This window comes from Gallinula chloropus (genome assembly GCF_964237585.1).
Source record: "Gallinula chloropus genome assembly, chromosome: 1".
Lineage (NCBI taxonomy): Eukaryota > Metazoa > Chordata > Aves > Gruiformes > Rallidae > Gallinula > Gallinula chloropus.
In genome coordinates, this window is record NC_140085.1 from 158209236 (window position 1) to 158233669 (window position 24434).

The 24434-nt window shown below is 48.7% G+C and overlaps 1 protein-coding gene across 1 annotated transcript in view; it reads right to left on the reverse strand.

Moving 5' to 3' along the window:
- CLDN10 (claudin 10) overlaps positions 1 to 24022 on the reverse strand; it is a gene marked incomplete at both ends in the record, with an annotated part of 80520 nt that extends 56498 nt beyond the window's left edge. Inside the window, one exon of the mRNA XM_084275784.1 lies at positions 23938 to 24022. Within this exon, the coding sequence (XP_084131910.1) occupies positions 23938 to 24007 (70 nt within the window). The remainder of the gene's footprint in view (positions 1 to 23937) is intronic.
- Positions 24023 to 24434: the final 412 nt, after the last annotated feature.

Sequence of the window (24434 nt, forward strand, 5' to 3'; positions counted from 1 at the left end):
GGGGTGCAGAGGGGTTGCAAGGAGCACACACCGACCGGCACTCTGCCAGGTGCTGGATGGATCCTTGCTCCTTGGGTTGATGGGGGTGGGGGCACTAGGCCATTCTGGGAAGCCAGAGCCCTGCGTTAGGCTCTGGGCTGAGGTAATAGGGCTAGGGCATTTCTGGGGAGGCGTGACCAGCCGGTGGGGAGGAGGGAGTCGGTCTTGCTCACGTGCTCAGGGAATAGCTGATCGCCAGCTCTGCTGCTGGGGTCAGGAAGGAATTTTCCCCAGCGGCGTGTTGGCACTGGTCCCTGGGGGTTTTTTGCCTTCCTCTGCAGCACGGAGCAGGACCCCTTGACAGGGCCCCTCTGGGCTGGCTCACTGCCTGTTGCTGCTTGTGCTCCACAAATTGCCACAAAATTGTGCACAAAATGGGTACAAATTGGGCACAAATTGGGCACTAACTGGGCACAATTCGGCACAAATTGGCACAAAAAGGGTACAATTGGGCACAATTTGCCACAAAATGCCGCACATTGCCACACATTGCCACATATTGTGCACCAAATGGCCACAAATTGGGCACAAATTTGGCACAAAAAGTGGGCACAAATTCGGCACAATGTGGCACAAATTGCCACAAACTGCCACAAACTGGGCACAATTCAGCTCAATTCGGTGCAATTTGGCACAATTCAGCAGAATTCGGCAGAATTTGGCAGAATTTGGCAGAATTTGGCTGGATTCGGAGGAACCCAGCACAATTCAGCAGAATTCCGCAGAATTCACCAGAATTCGGCATAATTCGTGCACAATTCGGCACAATTCGACATAATTCAGCTCAATTCGGCGCAATTTGGCAGAATTCAGCAGAATTCGGCAGAATGTGTCTAGATTTGGCTGGATTCGGAGGAATTCAGCACAATCCAGCAGAGTTCAGCAGAATTCGGCAGAATTCGGGCACAATTCGGCACAATTCGGCACTATTTGGTGCAATTCGCATAATTCAGCAGAATTCAGCAGAATTCAGCAGAATTTGGCTGGATTCGGAGGAATTCAGCACAATTCAGCAGAGTTCAGCAGAATTCGGCAGAATTCGGGCACAATTAGGCACTATTTGGTGCAATTCCGCATAATTCAGCAGAATTCAGCAGAATTTGGCTGGATTCGGAGGAATTCAGCACAATTCAGCAGAGTTCAGCAGAATTCGGCAGAATTTGGCTGGATTTGGCTGGATTCGGCTGGATTCGGAGGAATTCAGCACAATTCAGCAGAGTTCAGCAGAATTCATGAGAATTCAGCAGAATTTGGCTGGATTCGGAGGAATCCAGCACAATTCAGCAGAATTCATCAGAATTCACCAGAATTCAGCGGAATTCGGGCTCAATTTGGCAAAAATTGTTGCAAATTCCCACAAATTTGGCACAAAAAAGGGCACAAAAAGGGCACAAATTGGGGACCAAAAGGGCAGGAATTGCACACAAATTGCGCACCAAAAGGGCAGGAATTGCACACAAATTGTGAGCAATTTGGCATAATTTGCCACAAAATGCTGCAAATTGCCACACAAATTTGTGCACAAATTTGAGCACCAAATGGCCACAAATTGGGCACAATTTGGCACAATTCATCACAATTCGGCACAATTCGGCTCAATTCGGCTCAATTTGGCTCAATTCGGCAAAAGTTGGCAAGTGGCAATTGGCAAATGGCCCAGCCAAAGACAAAAGAGCAAAAGGGATGGGGAAAAGGCAAAAGCCATGACAATACGTACGCAGTTGGCATGGCAAAAGAAAATAAAAACTAAAATAAAATGAAAGATGCACAATTGTCGTGGTGTTCTTCAAGTATTTTGTGGAACTGACTCACTCTTGGCATTCCAGGGAAATGACGGTCTCATTGTTACTAGATTGAGAGTGAGCAGAGGGAGTAGAAAAGTATACAGGAGTGTGGAAATGAATGGAAAGTTGCAATGCAATGGAATAGAATGGAATGGAAAGTTGCAATGGAATGGAATGGAATGGAATAGTTCAGCTGGAAGGGACCTATGAGGCCCATCTAGTCCAACTGGCCTGAGCACCAGGGCTCACCAAAGTTAAAGCATGGACATAAGGGCGTTGTGCAAATGCCTCAAACACTGACAGGGCTGGGGCAGGGAGCACCCCTGCAGGAAGCCTGGTCCAGGGTTGGGCTGCCCCCTTGGCAAAGAAGTGTTTCCTCATGTCATGTCTGACCCTGCCTCTCTGCTTCCCCTCCCCAGCCACACTGCTGACACCTGTTGCACTTCATGTCAACCAGCACCCCCAGGCCCCCCACCTTGCTGCAGTGCTGCTCTCCAGCTACTCTCCTCGTTTAAGACTCGTGCCAAACGTTACTCCCTGCCAGGGGCAGAAACTGGTGTGGTTCAGGGTCATGCCACTGATCGATGCCCAGTGCTCCCATCTATCCAGATTCCCCGGGAAGGCAACACCACTTCCCAGTTTAGGATCAGCAGCACACTTACTACCCACGCATTCGACTCCTACAGCCAGACTCTTGATTCAAAAGTTGAACAGAACTGGCTTTAGAACTGAGCCCGTGGCGCAGTTTTGCGTAGCTGTGCTGCTGAGACGGCTTCTGCAAGAAGCAGCTAGGAGTTCTCTGCAGCCCCCAAAGTGTAAACATTGGCCAATTCAAGGCCAAAGTTGCTGCTGACCAGGGCCGAGCCAATCGGCGATGGTCACAGCGCCTCTTTGAATCACAGACAGGAGAAAAAAAACCTGCAGGCAGAGGCATTTTGCCACCAGAGAAGGGAGCGAGACGATGTAACAAGCTGCGCAGACACCAAGGCCAGGCCCGAAGGAGGCGGGGGAAGAATGAGGCCCTCCGGGTGCTAGAAAGAGAGATTCCCCTGCAGCCCGTGGAGAAGACCATGCTGGAGTGGCTGTCCCCTCGCAGCCCATGGATAAGGACGGGTAGCAGAGCCCTCTATGGCCTGTGAAGGGATTGATCCATGCCACAGCAGGTTTGCCGGGGGACTTGTGACTCTGTGGCGGACCAGGCCGGACAAGTCTGGGCCCGAAGGTCAGTGCTACATGGAAGGGAGTCCTGCTGAGGCCTGTGGTGAGGAGATGACTCCCCCACAGAGAGGACTCACGCTGGAGAAGTTTGTGGAGGACTGTCTCCCGTGGGTGGGGCCCCACGGTGCTGCAAGGGAAGGGTGTGTGTGTGGAATGCCCCCCCCAGCTAAGAAGGAAAACAACTCAGGAGGAACGGACTGAGAACGCCCATTTCCCATTCCCCGCCCCTTCCTGCGCCATGATGTGAGGAAGAAGGGAGTGAAATTAGGATCCAAGTCAAGTCTGCAAAGAAGGGAGGGGTGGGGGGAAGTAGAAGTGTTGAGATCTGGAGGAAGAAAGCAGCTTGCGAGGAATTGACCGGAACCCCCCTCTCCATTCCCTGCCCCTCCCCGCGCCATGCTAGGCGGGGGGAAAGAAGGGAGTAAAATTACGATGACGTTTATGTCTGCTAAGGAGGGAGGGGAAGGTGCTTGAAGACCTGGCCGCACTTCTCATTACACGACTCTGGTTCACTGGGTGTCTAGTTGTAGCGTAATAAATCACTTTTCCTTTATTCTGCGTTGAGTCCTTTATTCTGAGTTGGTAGCCGAGCCGCTTTCCATTATCAATCAGCTCTTCTTGTTGACTGGTGAGGTCCCAGAAGACTGGAGGCTCGCCAATGTGGCTCCCATTTACAAGAAAGGTTGTAAGGAGGATCCGGGGAACTACAGGCCTGTTAGCCTGACCTCGGTTCCAGGGAAGGTTATGGAACAGATAGTCTTGAGGGAGATCATGCGGCATGTGCGGGATGGCCGGGGGATCAGGCCTAGCCAACATGGGTTCATGAAGGACAGGTCCTGTTTGACCAACCTGATCTCCTTCTATGATCTAGTGACCCATCTGCTGGATGAGGGAAAGGCTGTTGATGTGGTCTACCTAGACTTCAGCAAAGCCTTTGACACTGTCTCCCACGGTATTCTCCTGCAGAAGCTGGCAGCCCGTGGCTTGGATGGGTACACCCTCGGCTGGGTAAGGAGCTGGCTGGAGGGCCGGGCTCAGAGAGTGGTAGTAAATGGAGTTAAATCCAGCTGGCGACCGGTCACGAGTGGTGTTCCCCAGGGGTCGGTGCTGGGGCCTGTCCTCTTCAGTATCTTTATTGACGACCTAGATGAGGCCATTGAGTGCACCCTCAGTAAGTTTGCAGATGACACTAAATTGGCTGGGAGTGTGGATCTGCCTGGGGGTAGCGAGGCCCTACAGAGGGATCTGGACAGGCTGGAGAGCTGGGCTGAAGCCAATGGCATGAGGTTCAACAAGAGCAAATGCCGAGTCCTGCACTTTGGCCACAACAACCCCAGGCAGCGCTATAGGCTTGGGGCGGAGTGGCTGGAGGACTGTGTGGAGGAAATGGACCTGGGGGTACTGATTGATGCACGGCTGAACATGAGCCGACAGTGTGCGCGCGTGGCCAAGAAGGCCAACGGCATCCTGGCTTGCATCAAAAATAGTGTTACTAGTAGGAACAGGGAGGTAATTGTCCCCCTGTACTCAGCACTTGTGAGGCCACATCTCGAGTACTGTGTTCAGTTTTGGGCCCCTGTCCTGGTTTTGGTCAGGATGGAGTTAATTTCATTTGTAACAGCAGATGAATGCTGTGTTTGAGAGTAAAATGGGAGTAGTGCTGATAACACCCTGATGTTTCTAGTTGCTGTCAGACAGTCAAGGACTTTCTCAGCTCTTCATGAGAAAGGAGGGGTGAAACCACGACAGTCTTTTTGGCGCCCAACGTGGGGCCCGAAAGGTTGGGATAATGGTAGATCTGACCCTGACCCGATTGTAATTAAGTCAAAGTTGTGATAAGCACTTTGATTTAAGCAGTCTCTGGTCACGATGCTCTGGTATGTACTCACAAGGCTGTGCTCACAGCTGTGGCAGCAAAAGCACCGTCTGTTGTATGCAATCCTAGCAGGATCCTTTAACATCCTGAGGCTGCAGCTCCTGTTTTCGTTCCCGTACCTCATCTTGGTGTACTTTATGAAAACAGTTTATGATACAGTGATATCAATGGTCGTGAACTTGTTCTGGCACTTGTATGAGATTTTGCTGCCCTGTCCATTCTTTGGACAGGGAGGAGTTAATAATCGCAGCTGGTATGGTGGGAGTACAGAAAGAAATATCTATGCTGTTTTCTCTTCCTTTGGGCTAAATACAACAGCTCTGGTAACAGTTTTTGAAAATTTACAATATCCCTGGGATATTCAAATTAGCATTTTGCTGTTGTTATGTTTGGTGAATATGGTTCTGCTTTTGTTCAATATTAAGCAAAGGTTTATGAATACCACTCAAGAGTGTTCTGCGAGGCCAGATAATCACGAGTGGCAGGGTACGTGGCAGAGTATGGGCAACTACCTAGGCACTTTCTCACGTCCGATGTTTTGGAGTTTCACTCCCGAACAGTTACAGGACCCTGATAAAGTGGCTGCATATCTGAAAAGAAATTGCCAGAGATGCACAGCTTACTGCACTGTGCTGGGCCCTGGCCACTATTTACCAAACACTGCTTGATAGCAGTCAGCACTGTCAGAGGGAAAGGAAGGAAAACAGACCAGCAGAAACTGCAGCTACTGTAACCACTGGGACTAACACTGAGGCCACTGTAACTTCTGTGACTAGCACTGTAGCTGCTGCAACCCCTATGAATGGCACTGCAGCTACTGTAACCACTGGGACTAACACTGAGGCCACTGTAACTTCTGTGACTAGCACTGTGGCTACTGCAACCTGCCCAACTGATGCTGCAGCTACTGCTGCCCCAACAGCAGATACTGCCGGTAAAACAAAAAATCAACCCACATCAGTGTCTGTTGCTCCCGTACGAAAGAGGAAATACACAAAGAGAGTTGTTCCTGTAGTGAAGGATGAGGATGAGGATGAAATTGAATCAGGGCCACCCGATGAAGGTCAGGATAAAGCAGGGTCATCTGATGAATGTCAGGATGAAGCAGGGCCATCCAAACCATCTCAGGATAAGGCAAAGCCATCTCAACCATCCCGGGATAAGGTTGTTCCATCTCAACCATCTCAGGATGAGGTTGTTGTTACACGATCCCTGTCCCTGAGTGAGCTGCGTGAAATTCGAAAAGATTTCAGCCGCCGCCCAGGTGAGCACATCATCACTTGATTGCTCCGATGCTGGGATCACGGGGCCAGTAGTCTGGAATTAGATGGCAGGGAGGCCAAGCAGTTGGCATCCCTAGCTAGAGAAGGAGGCATTGATAAGGCAATTGGGGAAAAGCCTGAAATCCTCAGCCTCTGGAGGCGACTACTGTCAAGTGTGAGGGAAAGGTATCCCATAAAGGAATACATCACATGTCAAACACCCAAGTGTAACAACCTAGAGGCAGTTATCCAGCACCTGAGAGAATTAGCTGTATGGGAGGTAATTTATTATGATCTGGACAACTCACAGCTTCCCTCTGATCCTGATGACGTCCTATGCACCCCAGATATGTGGCGTAAGGTTGTACGAAGTGCACCAGCAGGGCACACTAATTCATTGGCAACAATGGACTGGAGTGATGTATATCCACCAACCGTATCTGAGGTGTCTGGCCACCTTCGGAGATATCAGGACAATGTTTCTCTCTCTGTGATCGCAGCGGTAGAGAAACTGGTCAAGCGACTTGACGAAAATGTGTCCATCTCCAAACCCGTATGCAACCATGTTGCAGCTATTGGGAGAAAGCGTCCATCATCCCAGAAGGGAGGATACAGTGGGTACACACCGCGAGAGACGCTGTGGTTTTACCTGCGTGACCACGGTGAGGACATGAGTAAGTGGGGTATGCAGCCCACCTCAGCCCTTCAAGCACGAGTAAATGAGCTGCGAGGCAAAAGAATTGCACAACGCGATTCTGCCAGGAAGAACGTTGCACCAGTGAACAGCCAACACAGTCAGCAACAATAGAGGTGCCCTGCCTCCAGCCAGGTGGAGGAGAGGGATAACCGTGTTTATTGGACTGTGTGGATCCGATGGCCTGGCACGTCAGACCCACAAGAGTACAAGGCTCTGGTGGATACTGGTGCCCAGTGTACGATAATGCCATCGACTCATGTTGGGACAGAACCTGTCAGCATTTTTGGAGTGACAGGGGGATTCCAACAATTGACTGTGTTAGAGGCTGAAGTGAGCTTAACTGGGAAGGACTGGGAGAAACACCCAATTGTGACTGGCCCAGAAGCTCCGTGCATTTTAGGTATGGATTATCTCCGTAGAGGGTATTTTAAAGACCCAAAAGGATACCGATGGGCTTTTGGAATAGCTGCTTTGGAGACAGAAGAAATTGAACAATTGCGTGCCTTGCCTGGACTCTCGGAGGATCCTTCTGTTGTGGGGTTGGTTGCAGCAGTGGAAAAAGAACAACTGGCAGCGTAGAGGCAAACCCATATGGGCTGCTGACTTATGGCAAGATATTGCTGCCTGGTTAGAGAAGCTGGTTGTAAAGGTACGTCATGTTGATGCCCATGTGCCTAAGAGTCGGGCCATGGAGGAACATCGAAACAACCATCAGGTAGATAAGGCTGCTAGGATTGAAGTGGCTCAAGTAGATCTAGACTGGCAACGTAAAGGTGAATTATTCCTAGCTCGATGGGCTCATGATTCCTCAGGTCATCAAGGGAGAGATGCAACATATAGATGGGCTCGAGATCGAGGGGTGGACTTAACCATGGATGCTATTGCACAAGTTATCCATGAGTGTGAGACGTGTGCCGCAATCAAGCAAGCGAAGCGGTTGAAGCCTCTTTGGTATGGAGGACGGTGGATGAAATACAAATATGGGGAGGCCTGGCAGATTGATTACATCACCCTCCCACGAACCCGCCATGGCAAGCGTTACGTGCTTACAATGGTGGAGGCAACCACCGGCTGGCTAGAAACATATCCTGTACCCCACGCCACTGCCCGGAATACAATCCTGGGTCTGGAAAGGCAAGTCCTGTGGTGACACGGCACCCCAGAAAGAATTGAGTCAGACAACGGGACTCATTTCCGAAATGCTCTCATAGACACCTGGGCAAAAGAGCATGGCATTGAGTGGGTGTACCACATTCCTTATCATGCACCAGCCTCTGGGAAAATTGAACGATATAATGGACTCTTAAAGACTACCCTGAAAGCGATGGGTGGTGGAACATTCAAACATTGGGATACACATTTAGCCAAAGCCACATGGCTAGCTAACTCTAGAGGATCCACCAATCGACCTGGTCCGGCCCAGTCAAAATTTCCATGTACTGTAGAAGGAGACAGAGTCCCAGTGGTGCATATGAAGAGTATATTAGGGAAGACAGTTTGGGTCATCCCTGCTTCAGGCAAAGGTAAACCCATGTCTGGGATTGCTTTTGCTCAAGGACCTGGTTGTACTTGGTGGGTAATGCAGAAGAATGGAGAAGTTCGATGTGTACCCCAGAGGGATTTGATTTTAGGTGAGAATAGCCAATATAATTAATAAGGTAGAAATTGTATTATAATAATTGCTCTGTACATCCATTATTGCTATTACTGCTGTATGTTGTTGTATGTTGTACCAATGGAGTTACAGCCGGAGTCATACAAGTCAATGAAGGAAGATTGCCACGATAACGGGACCAAGACCTGGTGTTCCAAGAACTTTTTCCTCCTTCCCTTTGAAAATGAACGTCTTTGATTCACAGACTATGAACATGGACCATGTCAGGTGTATCGGTTGAGAGCCCGAGATGCAACGATCCAACGGACACATACTGACACCACGAGAGACTGTTACGAAGAATGAAGCCTGAAGATCATTCACTCAACAAACTCAGAAGAATGGTCCATAGACTAAGGGAATAATACCTGTATGCACATGTGTGTGTATACATGTGTGCACACATATATATGTGTCTGAAACAAGAAAATGGTTGGATTTGGTCATGACGTAAATGGTATGGAATAAGGGGTGGATAATGTCCTGGTTTTGGTCAGGATGGAGTTAATTTCATTTGTAACAGCAGATGAATGCTGTGTTTGAGAGTAAAATGGGAGTAGTGCTGATAACACCCTGATGTTTCTAGTTGCTGTCAGACAGTCAAGGACTTTCTCAGCTCTTCATGAGAAAGGAGGGGTGAAACCACGACAGCCCCTCACTACAAGAAAGACATTGAGGCCCTGGAACGCGTGCAGAGGAGGGCTACTGAGCTGGTGAGGGGTCTGGAACACAGGCCTTACGAGGAGCGGCTGAGGGAGCTGGGATTGTTCAGCCTGGAGAAGAGGAGGCTCAGGGGAGACCTTATAGCTCTCTATAACTTCCTGAAGGGAGGTTGTAGTGAGCTGGGGGTCGGCCTCTTCTCCCGTGTAGACAGCGACAGAACTAGAGGGAATGGTATCAAGCTGCACCAGGGGAGATTCAGGCTGGACATTAGGAAGCACTACTTCTCTGAAAGGGTAGTCAGGCACTGGAATGCACTGCCCAGGGAGGTGGTGGAGTCACCGACCTTGGGGGTGTTCAAGGAAAGACTAGATGTTGTATTGAGGGACATGGTTTAGTGGGAGCTAGTAGTAATAGGTGAATGGTTGGACTAGATGATCTATTAGGTCTTTTCCAACCTTGATAATTCTGTGATTCTGTGAGTCTGCTTTGCCCATTGCACTAACTGGAAAGCGATCCCTCTTGTCCTTATCTTGAATCCTAAGCCTCCCAACATACATTTTCTTCCTTTTTCGGCTGAAAAGGGGAGTGAGCGAGCGGCTTGGTGGGCATTTGGCCTCTAGCCAGGGCCAAACCACCACAGCCCAGAAGAAAAGCACTGGTGACTGCTCAACAGATTGATGCGGCCCCATTCACTCCAACCTTCCAAGCCCTGCTGCTCAGCCAGTTCTTCACCCAGCATGTCATGTCTCTGCTCATCTCAGAGCTGGAAAGCCTGTCTGGAGGGACAGCATCGAAAGCCTGAAGAAATTCCAGAAAAACTACACTGACCATTACATGCGCCATTCTGTCTTGCTCCAAATACCAAATCGCTGGCGACTGGCACGAGCCGTTTGTCTCCAACTACTCGCCTTTCTAGGGGCTTTCTCAGCTTCTCGCGCAGCAAGACTGACTGACTACACACAGACCCCTTCCCCAGACAGAGTAACGTTTTTCCAGACCTTAAAAACCGTGAGAATAAAACCCAATGGGGTGAGTTGGGCCCACTGGTCCACGCTGCCGCATGTGTATTGGTGCTCCATTAACTGCAATGCCCCACACAATTTGGAGGGGATGCACGGAGTGTACTGAACCCAAGACCCGATATACTACTGCATCCAAAACTAATTGCAAGGCCTCTTGCCGAACGCAGGTCCAATTCCAGCCAGCTCTTACAGGTCATATGGGGGCAAGCTAGGAGGGAGAAATCCAGAAGATGTTCCCTCCACGACACCGGTAAGCCTAGGGCACGTTGTGATTCCTTTTTCTTTTCCGGCATCTTTATTTGTTCTAAGGCAGGCAGATGGGCATCACATTACAAAGTATGTGCAGTTCTTCAAAAAAAAAACACTCAACTTCTTGTTTTTGTTTGGTTTTTTTTGGTTTTTTTTTTGTTTTTTGTTTTTTTTTTATAAAGGAACACAGTACCTATCCCTTTGTGCTGACTCTTCTTAAGAAATAAAGTTTCTCCCACTCTTCCCAAAAAAGTGGCTGCCATTTTTATAAGCATGACACCACACCAGAAATGAGCAAGGTTTTCACTGTTCCCTGGAGGGATAAATGAGTCATGAACCTCTTGGGCAGGGAATCGTGTGGATGACCACCAAACTCCACAACTAGTTTTGTACTATATGCGTCTAGGCAGTTAGAGCCACCTCAAAAGGAAAGTTCCTGATCTACTTGACTTTGTAGTACTGATTTATACCAAGTACTGTCTAGGAAGGGTGACGAGCTGTCCTCGTTTAAACTGAGGGAAATTTGTCACCAGTTTCCACAAGGATAAAGCCTGTCTGTTTCCAAGGCTCAACAAAGACTTCAGCAATCAGAGGTTCTCCTGACATCAGTTTGCAGCCTTGGACACTGGCACTGCTGAGCTGCTGGATCAACAGATAGGAAGCATGCTGTTGACCATGGAGGAGATGCACATCCAGGCTACCTGCTTTTCAGCCTGTTTAAAGTGAGTGAGTCCTACTATGAAAACTAAACCAGGGGGAACAGTAGTCAGCACAACGCACCAGATGAAAGTCAAGCTTTTCATAAGCTTTCAAATAGCTGAAAAGGCGTTTGTAGATGCTGACGCCTGACTTGACGGCATCACTTCTCATCTCTGCCATCTAGCACAGACGCTACAGCCCGCTTTCATGGAATTGAAGAACAACTCAGGTTGGAAAAGACCTCCAAGATCATTGAGTCCAACCATCCCACTACCATCCCACTACCACCCACATTACTTCCTAAACCGCATGGCAATGTAAAGGAATGTAAAATTCCAGATGAAAGGCAAGAGGCAGGAGGCAAGGCAAGAGGTAAAAGACAGGGCAAAAGGCAAGAGGCATGGAAAAAGGCAAAAGTGAAAAGGCAAGGCAAGGGGAAGGAGGCAAGGAAAAGGGAAGTGGCACGGCAAAAGGGCAGCTGCTGCTGCACCCATACACGGGGCAGGCACAGGAGCACTTATCCGGCAGCACTGGCCAAGCAGCACAAGCTTCAAAGGCTGCACGGCCTGTATACCTGCTGCTCACTTCCATGGCTCTCTGGCTTTGCCAGACTGCCAGGGAGGTTTAGCATAGAGTGCCATGAAATAGTAAGAAACCTTAACATCGAATAACAACCCCCCCTAAAATAATGTAATTTAATGTAAGAGAAAATCGCATAACGTGATACTGCATGACACTGCACGAGTAAACCAAACATAAAAACTCAAGAAAGAATTGGAAACACAACACCCCCCCTCCGCTCCCCCCCCGCCCCCCCCCCAAAAAAAAGAAGTAACAACTGGGCAAGGAAAGCAAAGCAAAGCAAAGCAAAGCAAAGCATAGAAATGTAAAAGATTTCAGACAAGCCCCTGGGTGCCCACGCTGCGTGGCCTCATGAACTTTACATCCAGCACAGAAGGGGAACGACTAATCGGGACGGTCTTTGTGCCACAGGATTGGTTTGTGTCACAGCCTGAGAGAAGAGTAAGGGCACTGGCTTTGTTCTTGGGAGCCCAGTGGCAGAGGACACATCAGGAACTGCCAGCAGCTGTGTCTACTCCATGGCCACCAAAGGCAGGGACAGCCTCTGAGCCTCCTGGGCACAGGGACTGCACAGGGACTGCCTTGGGAGCCAAGAGCTCAGAGGCCTAGAGGCCCAGAGGCCTTCCTCTGATGGATGCTGGGCGGGGCTGCAGCAGGCCAGGCTGTGCATGGCGGGGCCCCTATCACCCCCTGTAACCAGGCAACGGTGATGTCACAATGCTCCTGGGCAGTATAAAAGGGGGTGTCCTGCTAGTCCCCCTGTCAGAGTTGTCCTGGGCACGGCCCAGAGAGCAGCTCTTAGAGGAGCTGCTAAAGCAACTCAAAGGAGGCTAAGGCTGTGGCCAGAGCACGGGGATACCTTTACTTGAGGAGCGCTCACCATCCTCATCCCCTGTGCAGCCAGGAGCAGCAGCTGTAAGCAAACGGGGTGCAGAGGGGTTGCAAGGAGCACACACCGACCGGCACTCTGCCAGGTGCTGGATGGATCCTTGCTCCTTGGGTTGATGGGGGTGGGGGCACTAGGCCATTCTGGGAAGCCAGAGCCCTGCGTTAGGCTCTGGGCTGAGGTAATAGGGCTAGGGCATTTCTGGGGAGGCGTGACCAGCCGGTGGGGAGGAGGGAGTCGGTCTTGCTCACGTGCTCAGGGAATAGCTGATCGCCAGCTCTGCTGCTGGGGTCAGGAAGGAATTTTCCCCAGCGGCGTGTTGGCACTGGTCCCTGGGGGTTTTTTGCCTTCCTCTGCAGCACGGAGCAGGACCCCTTGACAGGGCCCCTCTGGGCTGGCTCACTGCCTGTTGCTGCTTGTGCTCCACAAATTGCCACAAAATTGTGCACAAAATGGGTACAAATTGGGCACAAATTGGGCACTAACTGGGCACAATTCGGCACAAATTGGCACAAAAAGGGTACAATTGGGCACAATTTGCCACAAAATGCCGCACATTGCCACACATTGCCACATATTGTGCACCAAATGGCCACAAATTGGGCACAAATTTGGCACAAAAAGTGGGCACAAATTCGGCACAATGTGGCACAAATTGCCACAAACTGCCACAAACTGGGCACAATTCAGCTCAATTCGGCGCAATTTGGCACAATTCAGCAGAATTCGGCAGAATTTGGCAGAATTTGGCAGAATTTGGCTGGATTCGGAGGAACCCAGCACAATTCAGCAGAATTCCGCAGAATTCACCAGAATTCGGCATAATTCGTGCACAATTCGGCACAATTCGGCATAATTCGGCTCAATTCGGCACAATTTGGCAGAATTCAGCAGAATTCGGGAGAATGTGTCTAGATTTGGCTGGATTTGGAGGAATTCAGCACAATCCAGCAGAGTTCAGCAGAATTCGGCAGAATTCGGGCACAATTCGGCACAATTCGGCACAATTCGGCACTATTTGGTGCAATTCCGCAAATTCAGCAGAATTCAGCAGAATTCAGCAGAATTTGGCTGGATTCGGAGGAATTCAGCACAATTCAGCAGAGTTCAGCAGAATTCGGCAGAATTCGGGCACAATTCGGCATAATTAGGCACAATTCGGCACTATTTGGTGCAATTCCGCATAATTCAGCAGAATTCAGCAGAATTCAGCAGAATTCAGCAGAATTTGGCTGGATTCGGAGGAATTCAGCACAATTCAGCAGAATTCCGCAGAATTCGGCATAATTCATGCACAATTCGGCACAATTCGGCATAATTCGGCTCAATTCGGCTCAATTCGGCACAATTTGGCAGAATTCAGCAGAATTCGGCAGAATGTGTCTAGATTTGGCTGGATTCGGAGGAATTCAGCACAATCCAGCAGAGTTCAGCAGAATTCGGCAGAATTCGGGCACAATTCGGCACTATTTGGTGCAATTCCGCATAATTCAGCAGAATTCAGCAGAATTCAGCAGAATTTGGCTGGATTCGGAGGAATTCAGCACAATTCAGCAGAGTTCAGCAGAATTCGGCAGAATTTGGCTGGATTTGGCTGGATTCGGCTGGATTCGGAGGAATTCAGCACAATTCAGCAGAGTTCAGCAGAATTCATGAGAATTCAGCAGAATTTGGCTGGATTCGGAGGAATCCAGCACAATTCAGCAGAATTCATCAGAATTCACCAGAATTCAGCGGAATTCGGGCTCAATTTGGCAAAAATTGTTGCAAATTCCCACAAATTTGGCACAAAAAAGGGCACAAAAAGGGCACAAATTGGGGACCAAAAAGGCACGAATTGCACACAAATTGCGCACCAAAAGGGCAGGAATTGCACACAAATTGTGAGCAATTTGGCATAATTTGCCACAAAATGCCGCAAATTGCCACACAAATTTGTGCACAAATTTGTGCACCAAATGGCCACAAATTGGGCACAATTCGGCACAATTCGGCACAATTCGGCACAATTCGGCTCAATTCGGCTCAATTCGGCTCAATTCGGCAATTCGGCAAAAGTTGGCAAGTGGCAATTGGCAAATGGCCCAGCCAAAGACAAAAGAGCAAAAGGGATGGGGAAAAGGCAAAAGCCATGACAATACGTACGCAGTTGGCATGGCAAAAGAAAATAAAAACTAAAATAAAATGAAAAATGCACAATTGTCGTGGTGTTCTTCAAGTATTTTGTGGAACTGACTCACTCTTGGCATTCCAGGGAAATGATGGTCTCATTGTTACTAGATTGAGAGTGAGCAGAGGGAGTAGAAAAGTATACAGGAGTGTGGAAATGAATGGAAAGTTGCAATGCAATGGAATAGAATGGAATGGAAAGTTGCAATGGAATGGAATGGAATGGAATAGTTCAGCTGGAAGGGACCTATGAGGCCCATCTAGTCCAACTGGCCTGAGCACCAGGGCTCACCAAAGTTAAAGCATGGACATAAGGGCGTTGTGCAAATGCCTCAAACACTGACAGGGCTGGGGCAGGGAGCACCCCTGCAGGAAGCCTGGTCCAGGGTTGGGCTGCCCCCTTGGCAAAGAAGTGTTTCCTCATGTCATGTCTGACCCTGCCTCTCTGCTTCCCCTCCCCAGCCACACTGCTGACACCTGTTGCACTTCATGTCAACCAGCACCCCCAGGCCCCCCACCTTGCTGCAGTGCTGCTCTCCAGCTACTCTCCTCGTTTAAGACTCGTGCCAAACGTTACTCCCTGCCAGGGGCAGAAACTGGTGTGGTTCAGGGTCATGCCACTGATCGATGCCCAGTGCTCCCATCTATCCAGATTCCCCGGGAAGGCAACACCACTTCCCAGTTTAGGATCAGCAGCACACTTACTACCCACGCATTCGACTCCTACAGCCAGACTCTTGATTCAAAAGTTGAACAGAACTGGCTTTAGAACTGAGCCCGTGGCGCAGTTTTGCGTAGCTGTGCTGCTGAGACGGCTTCTGCAAGAAGCAGCTAGGAGTTCTCTGCAGCCCCCAAAGTGTAAACATCGGCCAATTCAAGGCCAAAGTTGCTGCTGACCAGGGCCGAGCCAATCGGCGATGGTCACAGCGCCTCTTTGAATCACAGACAGGAGAAAAAAAACCTGCAGGCAGAGGCATTTTGCCACCAGAGAAGGGAGCGAGACGATGTAACAAGCTGCGCAGACACCAAGGCCAGGCCCGAAGGAGGCGGGGGAAGAATGAGGCCCTCCGGGTGCTAGAAAGAGAGATTCCCCTGCAGCCCGTGGAGAAGACCATGCTGGAGTGGCTGTCCCCTCGCAGCCCATGGATAAGGACGGGTAGCAGAGCCCTCTATGGCCTGTGAAGGGATTGATCCATGCCACAGCAGGTTTGCCGGGGGACTTGTGACTCTGTGGCGGACCAGGCCGGACAAGTCTGGGCCCGAAGGTCAGTGCTACATGGAAGGGAGTCCTGCTGAGGCCTGTGGTGAGGAGATGACTCCCCCACAGAGAGGACTCACGCTGGAGAAGTTTGTGGAGGACTGTCTCCCGTGGGTGGGGCCCCACGGTGCTGCAAGGGAAGGGTGTGTGTGTGGAATGCCCCCCCCAGCTAAGAAGGAAAACAACTCAGGAGGAACGGACTGAGAACGCCCATTTCCCATTCCCTGCCCCTCCCTGTACCACGATGGAGAATTTCCCATTCTCATCTCCCCTCCTGCTCCAAGGACTTGTAAAAAATGAAATGGATGGTATCTCTGCAACTCCAAATGACGCTCTGATTGTAGCACAACTGCTAAAAAGATTAGCAGAGGTACATTGGCCTTAGGCTCCTCAGCACCAGGGAAGCTCCCCTCACCCACCTCAATTTTCACAAAGCAGACCAGGGTACAAAACCTGTTTGAACAGAGGTATTTTAAGATATTGGCTGCATACCAATTACTGCTGAGTCCTATTCATTTTGCTGTACACTCTCTACTGCTATGTAGGAGGAATCAAAGAAAGCTAAAAGCAAAGCAGAGATAGCAATCTATCTTGGCGTGAGTATTAGAAGATGAAAGAGCTTTGTTACTAATGCCCCATGAACAAGCTTTGCATTCCCATCCTCACAGCAGCTGCATGGGAACCATGCTAGCAAACAGCAGCGCTTTGCACCTTCCACATTTCCTCACTGCAGATGAAAACCAGCTCCAGAGGACTGTCTGCCGTGCAAAAATCTGTGAGGATGACTGGAAAGCAGCACAAGCAGCGTTACTCATGGCCAGATTGTGAAAAAGTACCACAGTAACCTCTGTCCTTGGAGGGAGGTGGGAAGACAGAAGGCTTCTAGCACAAGGGGATTGCAGGGATGCTGTCAAATTGCCGGGTGTAAACAAGAGCTAAAAGGGACGTCTGATCTGCAGTGTCTTGTGTTTTCCCAGAATCCTGCAGATATTAAAGCAGCATCAGAGTCTGTCCTTTGTAACCTGCCATCAGCTTCTCCTCCAAAACTGGCAGCTGGCTGTGAAAGCCTCCAGCCTCAGTGTTTTCCAGTTGGCCCCATGCAGTCTAGTCCTGCAGTTCTTGGACTCCTTTGTCTATCTTTGTGGCTGCAGATCCCCCAGTAGGCACACCACTTTACACTCTGCCCTATAGCTCTGAACTATTCTGGTTCAAGTAATTGGCCAGAGCCAGACAGTCTTCATAGTAAATAGCAGTAAATAGTGATTCACTGTGGTTTAGATTAATGAATTTTCAGCGCTTATAGATTAAAATCTTGGAAACAAGGAGCTTAGAGAGAAAACAAAATTTGGCAGCTGGATTCCTTGTGAATCACTTCAAAAATTCTAACCTGTTTTAGCTCTGACATCCAAAAACCTAGGTTTCATAGAGTTGTCCTGCCTCTTGAGGGACTCCTGGGCTCTGGAACTTACCATGCCCATGAAAGCCCTGGGTTTTGGTCTGGATCTACTTCACAGCTGTTGCTGGACCTCCCAAAGGGAAAATCTTTTGCATACGTAGGAGTTAAGCCCCCCTTCAGTTCATATTGGTTCTGCCGGGGACTGCTAGGTCAAACATGGCTCTCTGATTCAGGAGTGGCTCAGATGCATATGGACTGATCCTTTCCCTTATTTGAAACAACATGAATAAGTCCTGTTATGTCTCAGACTAACTCCTACCTAGGCTAAACTGTTTAATTTGCTTTCTTCTTTCACCTTTGGGGGTGGGGGGGTGGGGGTGGGAGAGGGTGGACAATAATATACAACAGATTCCAAAAACATTTGCTGTATATTGTCATGGCATCTCGTGACTTCTGGTGCATTCCTCTGGTGCTTCCTCTAGGGACCAAACATGTTTTAGGCTATCTTGTTTGAGTGGAGAGAACTAATCATCTCATGTTGGAACAGAGGACATGAGCTCAGAAAGATGCTTGCTACGATAGGAGAGACAAGCTGTGAGAGCAGAAAACTTTTCATGACCAAGATTTAACACCCTATTTCTCTGCACACACAGAAGTGCTAGAATCAGCATTTCAACCAGTCTAAACAGTGACCCATCTGCCTGCTGAGGAATGAAGAGTCTTGGAATTGAGCCATAAAACTCTTGAGAGGAATCCAGGCCATGCCCCATGGATACCATTCCCAAGTTTGCACTACTGCTCCTGGAGTAGATTTCTTTTCATATTGATGCAACTCTGCCAATGCTGTTTTAACGTTGTTTTCATCAATCAGCAAATGGATATTTTACTCATTGGGCAGAAATACTTATTGGAGGGGTGGGTTAGTCTGTCAAACATAGATCAGCCCCACCTCCATTCAGTTAGCATTTTTCCTAGAAGGATCTGCTTGCTGCACAAACCCTGTTAGAGTCATCCTCTAACCTCAGTATCAGACCCCCATGACCCTTTCCCTTTGACTGGCTGTTGGACCCCTCAGCAGAGTCCTCTGAGGCTGGCCATTAGCCTGAAGAAGACCTCGCGACAGATCTCTCCCTTCCTGCTGCTGGCTGCAGCCATTCACCCCCAGCTGACCGCCTGTCCCTCTCCCCTTTAACCTCCCAACAGCGCTCTCTGCTGCTGCTTTGCCATGGCCCTGGGCACAGTTAAACCGCTCCTCACCTCTGGCCGCTCACCCAGGGGAAGCCGGGCCCGAGGTTCGCGGCCTTTCCGGGACGACAGGGACCTTGTTGCCGCCACCCGAGCGGCGAGGCACCCTCCACCGGGCACGGCCGGCTCTTCCCCGGGGCCGCGCCTGCAGCACCATGGAGAGAGGAGCGCGCACGCCTCCCGCGGGCGGGAGCGGGCAGCCGGCGGGCGGCCAGCGGGCAGCGAGCGGGCAGAGGGGAGCGGGCAGGGACCGATCAGCGGGCGGGAGCAGGCAACCAGCGGGCAGAGAGCAGGAGAGGAGTGGGCAGGGACAAGACTCTGGACGGGGAGAAGGCTGCCAGCAGGCAGGGGCCGAGCAGTGGAGGGAGAGCAGGCAGCCAAGCAGGCAGCGCTCGGGAAGGCAGCCAGCAGGCCATGGGCAACAGGCAAGGTGTGGGCAGGGTGTGGGGATTTGGCAGGCAGCAGAGAGCAGGTAGGTGGTGGGGAACAGGAGGGCATTCTCAGGCCCCAGTCCCCCACTCTGTTTGCTCCCACTGCAACCCCTGTACAATTTGTGGCAGTGGCTGCTGGGGGTTTAGAACTAAGTTCTCTCCCTAAAGGCTTAGGAGAAGCCTGGACTTGGCTGGCCCACAGGTATCTGGGTGGCTCACTGTCAACTGGCAGCAAGCAAATGGCTAGCATGGTTTCCCTGGCAGCAAGTTTCTGTCTAGAGAGGGAAACTCTCATGTCAGTCCTTTTCTGCTCTGGATTGTTTGGGAAAGTTCACCACAAAGCATGTCTGGAATTGCTCTCCACACTCGGATGCACTGAACTGGAGTTTGACTTCACAAGGCTGTTTTGGGTACAGGTGCTGCAATAATTGTTGCCTTGTTTCAGCTTCCTTCCACTTGGTAGCTGCGTTACAGCAGCAGCTCCATGAAACTGTCTGGCTGTGTGACCTAGAGCGCCTGGGCAGGGTCCTTTCCATGTTGGCTACCATCAGAATAGCACTACTTGCCCCACTTGGTTCGGTCAAAATAGGCACTGGTGAAACTAAGAGATACCAGAAGAAGATCCGAAAACCAAACAAGCAAAAGTTCAAGGAAGCACAATTCCACTTTCTGGTACACCTCCCTGAATGCGTGGTATGGGAAACCAGAGAGTGCAGAGGAGTCGTGAAGCAGCATCATAGTCTAAGCATGCCAAATGCTGACCTAATTGCTTGAAGAAGCCTAGGAGCTGCCTTGGCAGACTAAGGAAGTCTCATGGGAAAGGGATGTAGGCACAATTCAGTTTGTTAGTTACACTTCCATGTTTTATGTGAACAAAACAACTCTCTGTAGAATCACCAAAAGCAAAATACTTAAATAGGTGTCTAAGCAGTGCTAGAAACCTTCTTGTCAAATCTGGAGAATTCTGGAATTTTAAGAATTCAGGATCATTGTGGTGAATTGGGCTTGGCCAGAAGCCAGGTGCCCCCCAAAACTGCACTATCACTCCCCTCCACAGCTGGGCAGGGAAAAGGAAATACAATGAAAGACTTGTGGCTTGAGATAAGGACAGGGAGAGATCACTCAGCAATTAACCATCACAGACAAAACAGAATTGACTTGGGAAAATCTGCTCCAGCATGGGTCCCCCATGGGGTCACAAGTCCTAACAGGAGACTGCTCCATCCTGGGTTCCTGTCTCCATGGGGCCACAGGTCCTGCTGGCAAACCTGCTCCAGCATAGGCTTCCCACAGGGTCACAGACTCTGGGTGCTCCAGTGTGGGGTTCCCTATGGGCTGCAGGTGGGTATCTGCTCCACCAATGTCCTCTGTGGGCTGCAGGGGAATCTCTCCTTTGGGGACTGGATCACCTCCTTCCCCTTCTTCAGTGACCTTGGTGTCTGCAGAGCTGCTCCTCTCACATCTTTTCAATCCTCTCTCTGTCTACAGTTGCTCCTGATGTGGCACAGATTTTTTTCCCCTTGTTAACTAAGTTATCAACAGGGACTATCACCATTGCTGGTGGTCTTGGTGGGTCCATCTTGGAGCCAGCTGGCATATTGGACGTGGGGGAAGCATCTAATAGCTTCTCATAGAAGCCACATTTGTAGCCCCTCTGCTACCAAACCTTGCCAAGCAAACCCAACACCATGATAAACATGAGCTGAATGAGAAGAGAGGTAACTACTGGCTGTGGAGCACTGAGGAGTTAGCAGGACACAGGGTGGATGGAAACTCTGCTATAAAAAGTCAGTATGTTTCTGGAGTCCATGATAACTCTGACTCCAGCAGAGTTAGGAGCAGCTCCCAGGCTCACCTTATGAAGGTACTTCCTGGGTCTGTCATACTGGAAGGGAATAAGAGGTTAATCAGAGATTAGATATTATTGTCTCTCTGCTAGTTTTAATTTCTGGCATTTATTGACTGCGTGAGTTTATGCCTGTGTGTAATAGTCCCTTGGTTTTTATCATCGTATTTCCATGAGTGTATCTCGTGCACTGATAATTGTAATTAAGTTAACTGAAGAGACAACGTTCATAGACAATATTTAGCTTGAAGCTCACTGTATTTGCATTAGATCTGATGAATGACTTGGTTGCATATTTCTCCCAAAGCAGTTGATCTAATAAAAGATATTACTTCTCCCCACAAACATTGCCTTAAATGACTGTTGCTACAACACTATGGCCACTCATGCTACAGTAAATACATCACACATCTCCAGGATGTTTCCTCTGAATGTTTCAGTCACTACAGCAGAGTACACTGTGGCTGTTCACATAAATGTATATGTGGCTGTACAAGTCAATGTACATGTACACCTGGCAACAGCCCAGCTAGCCTGGGTACTGTTAGCGGTGTGGCCATGCTAAGCCAGACTTGAAGAAACACGAAACCTTCAAGATCTGCACGTGGGCTGCATTGCAGAAGCTGAGCTCTTAATGCCTTGGCTATGCTCCTATCAGCACAGCTAGACCTCCAGCTGAAAGTCAGTTTTGAGATATACCTACATGCTGCCAATGACCACAGGGTAATCCTGCTCAGAGGAAGACCTCTGGAGTCTGTTTTTTGTTTACTGTGATTCAAATAGGGGAGAATAAATAAAATCTTAAAACTTCACAGAGCTGATGGAGAAGCCTTTCCTGCAAAATAACCCCAAAAGTGCAATCAAAACCTCAATGATCAGATATACCTGCTCTGCAGTAGGCATGGCTTACATTATTTACTGCTAATACATTTTTAGGAGGAACCTCAAGACGGATAGGTAGGAACGTGTAGCAGTTATCTTTGGCTATAGTACAAATTGTAAATAGACTCCATAAAAACGTAAACGTGCAGAAGAAAACGTTCTATTGCCAACCCACCCTGACATCAGTATGCCAGTAATGATGATGTATGGAAGCTCGGAGGACAGAGATGAGAGTTCATTACTTCTTTAATCTGAGCGTTTTATTGTTTTACAACCTAGGACAGAGTGAGAGTGCAAAGCTCTCTCTCTCTCCCTGTTGAACTCTTGCTTTCCTTGGATTACCAGGAGTTTATGTTTAGCAGGTTTTCCAAACAAAATACCTCACGCTTTCCCAGTAGTGTTTATGCTACATGTAACATTACCCTTTGCTGGTGCGTGCACTGGCAGGTTAAAATTAGACTTCCTAAATGTCAGTACAGCTGCTCTCTCACTTTAACAAGACCGTGCTGCTTCGCTTCGCTAGGAATTTCTTGTCTGTGTTACTCTGAAGAGGAAATAAGGAAAATCTTACTCAGATGCTTAAGAATATATTTAAAGGCTGCATATATAATGACCTGTATTTTGTTTACTCAGGTTTCAATCTGCCACTGGTCAAAATAATAGTAACAATCCGAAGTGGCAAATGGATTAGGGCTATTTTTCTGAAAGCAGCTTTTGTACTACTAATAATAGCAATAATGGGAGTTTCTAGTTACTAAAGTATGTACTTTCTTTAAACAAATTTGAGTTTAAGTGCCTGAAAAGAGTGTTGTGGTTTATTTTTTCATTAAATCTCAGCAGAAACAGTGCAAAAATGGTGATTTGCAAATATATAATACTCACTTTTAAAGGGCCTATGTGAGTTTCTGTCAGGAAAAAAGAAATCAAACTGCTCTTATCCATTCACATCCCTCATGTGATTTCTGATGGTTTGGAGCAGGGTGTGATAAAATGTGTACAAAAATGAAGCTGAGTTTTATCTCAAAGTCCTCCATATATGTAAGAGAATTGTATCTCAAAGTTCTCCATGTATGTATGTCCGAGCATGCAGAGGGACATGGGAGGCAAGAAGAGGTATGGATCTGTGACATCCCTGCATTTCCATGTCTCCAAATTTGTGCAAGGTGTGTGTATGACCCTGTTTGCGCAGTACAGTAACAGCCATGCAACACTACATTTCATATCTTGTTCACGCAGATATATGGCTGTTGACATCTTAGAATTGTGCTTTTTTCTGATCTCCCAAAAGCTTTGGGAGGCTGCTTCCGGCCTAGCCTGGATTTCTTTTCTGGTTCCCTAAAATACCAGTGTCTTAGTCCATTTTTCCTACTCTGCTTTTCCGACTCCATCTTGCTCATGTGCTGCCCACACCCAGAAGAAAGCAGTTCCCCTCCCTCTGCCCTCACCTTGCGTGCAGTGTCACTGAGAACACTCTCTTGCCTACTGTCTTGAGGTTTAACAACAAATAGAACAACAAACCTCTTCATTTACTGCTTTATCCACAGTGCAAAACCACACTGTCTAGTGGACTTTTAGCTAGTCCCTGTCTCCGAGAAAACCCATACCTGATATAAGGCAAGAAGCCTCCATTTGTTTTTAAGCTCCAATAGACACCTTCCAAATCCAACATCTTTGCTATCTAATTTCCTTAGACACTAGAAAGAGAACCAACAGCTGCCACAGACCTTACTATCTTTCCTCCTCTCCCCATCCAGCAAGCAGGACTCTCTTTTGCATGGAAATTAATGCTGGGAGAGAGTTTAGTCCCTCTCCCTGCTAACAGTGGCTTGTTACTGATAGCGTATTTACTGGAATTTTTGTCCAGTATACTTATCACATATTACCAACCACAGAGTAGGGCTTACTGTCTTTCCTGGAATACATACCATTCCTACAGAGTAGTTTCCGATATTCTGCCTGCAATATCCTTTCCTTATATTCATGACAATGCTTTAATCATAATCTCTTGCACAAGGCAAAATAATCTTCTCCTCAGGCTCACGCTTTGCAACACGTTCCAGTTAAATTACACTCACTTACCTTCTACTTTGAAGATAGTGAGGTGAGGTCTGCAGTGAAAAGCACCCAGTGCGTTGCCGGCACAGTTCATCCAAAGACCCTGGAAGACCCAGGTTGCCGTGATAACGGATGATGCTCGACTGGTGACTTTCCACTCATTTGAGGCAGTGGCAGCAATAGCAGCTCCTAGCCCACAGAAACAAAATATGAAGGCGATAATCTGTATTCCTAGCATGTTCCTCTGTAACCCAAGGACCTGGTAATGCTGCTGCGTGGAGAGAAAAGTAGTCCAGTCACGTGAGTAAGCGAAAAAAAGGCATAACACAAGCAAATTATACTCCAACAAGTTCAGTAACACTTGCTACAGAAAGTTAATGTGGCTGAAAGAAATTGTCATGCTTGAGTGATTTAAGCCTGGCTCTAGGCATTACAAATGTTTAGAAAGAAAGACAAGGTACAACTTTATGGGAGCTAATTACGAGCACTTACTTACTAATTTCTAATTCTAGAAATTAATT